This window comes from Penaeus monodon, chromosome 31 (assembly GCF_015228065.2).
Source record: "Penaeus monodon isolate SGIC_2016 chromosome 31, NSTDA_Pmon_1, whole genome shotgun sequence".
NCBI lineage: Eukaryota > Metazoa > Arthropoda > Malacostraca > Decapoda > Penaeidae > Penaeus > Penaeus monodon.
Genome location: NC_051416.1, coordinates 20,244,495 through 20,245,376, shown reverse-complemented (window position 1 = coordinate 20,245,376; position 882 = coordinate 20,244,495). Strand labels below are relative to the sequence as shown.

General features: G+C 54.6%; 1 protein-coding gene across 1 annotated transcript in view; it reads left to right on the top strand.

The window, feature by feature from the left end:
* Positions 1-882, top strand: part of LOC119592916 — a 14,356-nt gene that overhangs the window by 5,712 nt on the left and 7,762 nt on the right. The window contains exon 2 of the mRNA XM_037941807.1: positions 28-850. Within this exon, the coding sequence (XP_037797735.1) occupies positions 28-850 (823 nt within the window). The remainder of the gene's footprint in view (positions 1-27; positions 851-882) is intronic.

Genomic DNA, 882 nt, shown 5'->3' with positions numbered 1-882 from the left:
GTAAAGCGGTTATTGTTCTGGTTACAGTGGCAGACGCAGAGGTCAAAACACCCGGTGAAGTCGCTCGCACGCTCGTTGACGTCGAACATGTGAAGTCAGCTCTAAAAGCAGACAAAGGCATCGACGCCCACCTCGTCTCCTGGGCTCTGAGGGACTTCACGAAGAAGGACGATAACCTCACCAGCGTCGTGACGAGTATCGACGTCGAGTACAGCCTGCAAGGAGTCGAGAACCAGACGTCATCGTACGTGGTGAAGATCAACCCCAGTCTGAAGGAGAATGAGTACGAGAGCTTCACGCACCAGATTTTCACGAAGGAGGCGAGCTTCTTGAGGGACCTGGCGCCGAAGCTGTCGTCGCTGATGGAGGCCGGGGGACAACGCCCCTTTGCCTTTCCTGCGCATCTCTTCTCCAAACTGGACGAGGGGCGCGAGTTAATCATCATGGAGGACCTCCGTCGACGAGGCTTCAAGACCCGGGACCGCCTCGTGAGCATGGACGTCACGCACACGACCCTCGTCATGCAGGAACTGGCGAGGATTCACGCCGCCTCGTTTCTCCTGCAGGACAGACAGCCCACCAAAAAACTGGCGGACACCTACGAGTTCCTGAAGGCGGACTGGGCCACTTTCACCGGCGAAAAACGAGCCACTTTCCAGACCATGTTCTCTGACTGTATGGCTGACGCGGTGACTATTCTGGAGAAGGTTGGAGGTTATGAAAAGGTGATTGACTGGATGAAGAGGAGTCAGGCATCTTGCATGGACGTGATGGAAGCCCAGGTGTCCAAAGCATACCCGTTTGAGGTTCTGTGCCACGGAGATTTCTGGACTTGTAATCTGATGTTTAGGTGAGTGAAGCGTATTATAGTACTTTTCAGTG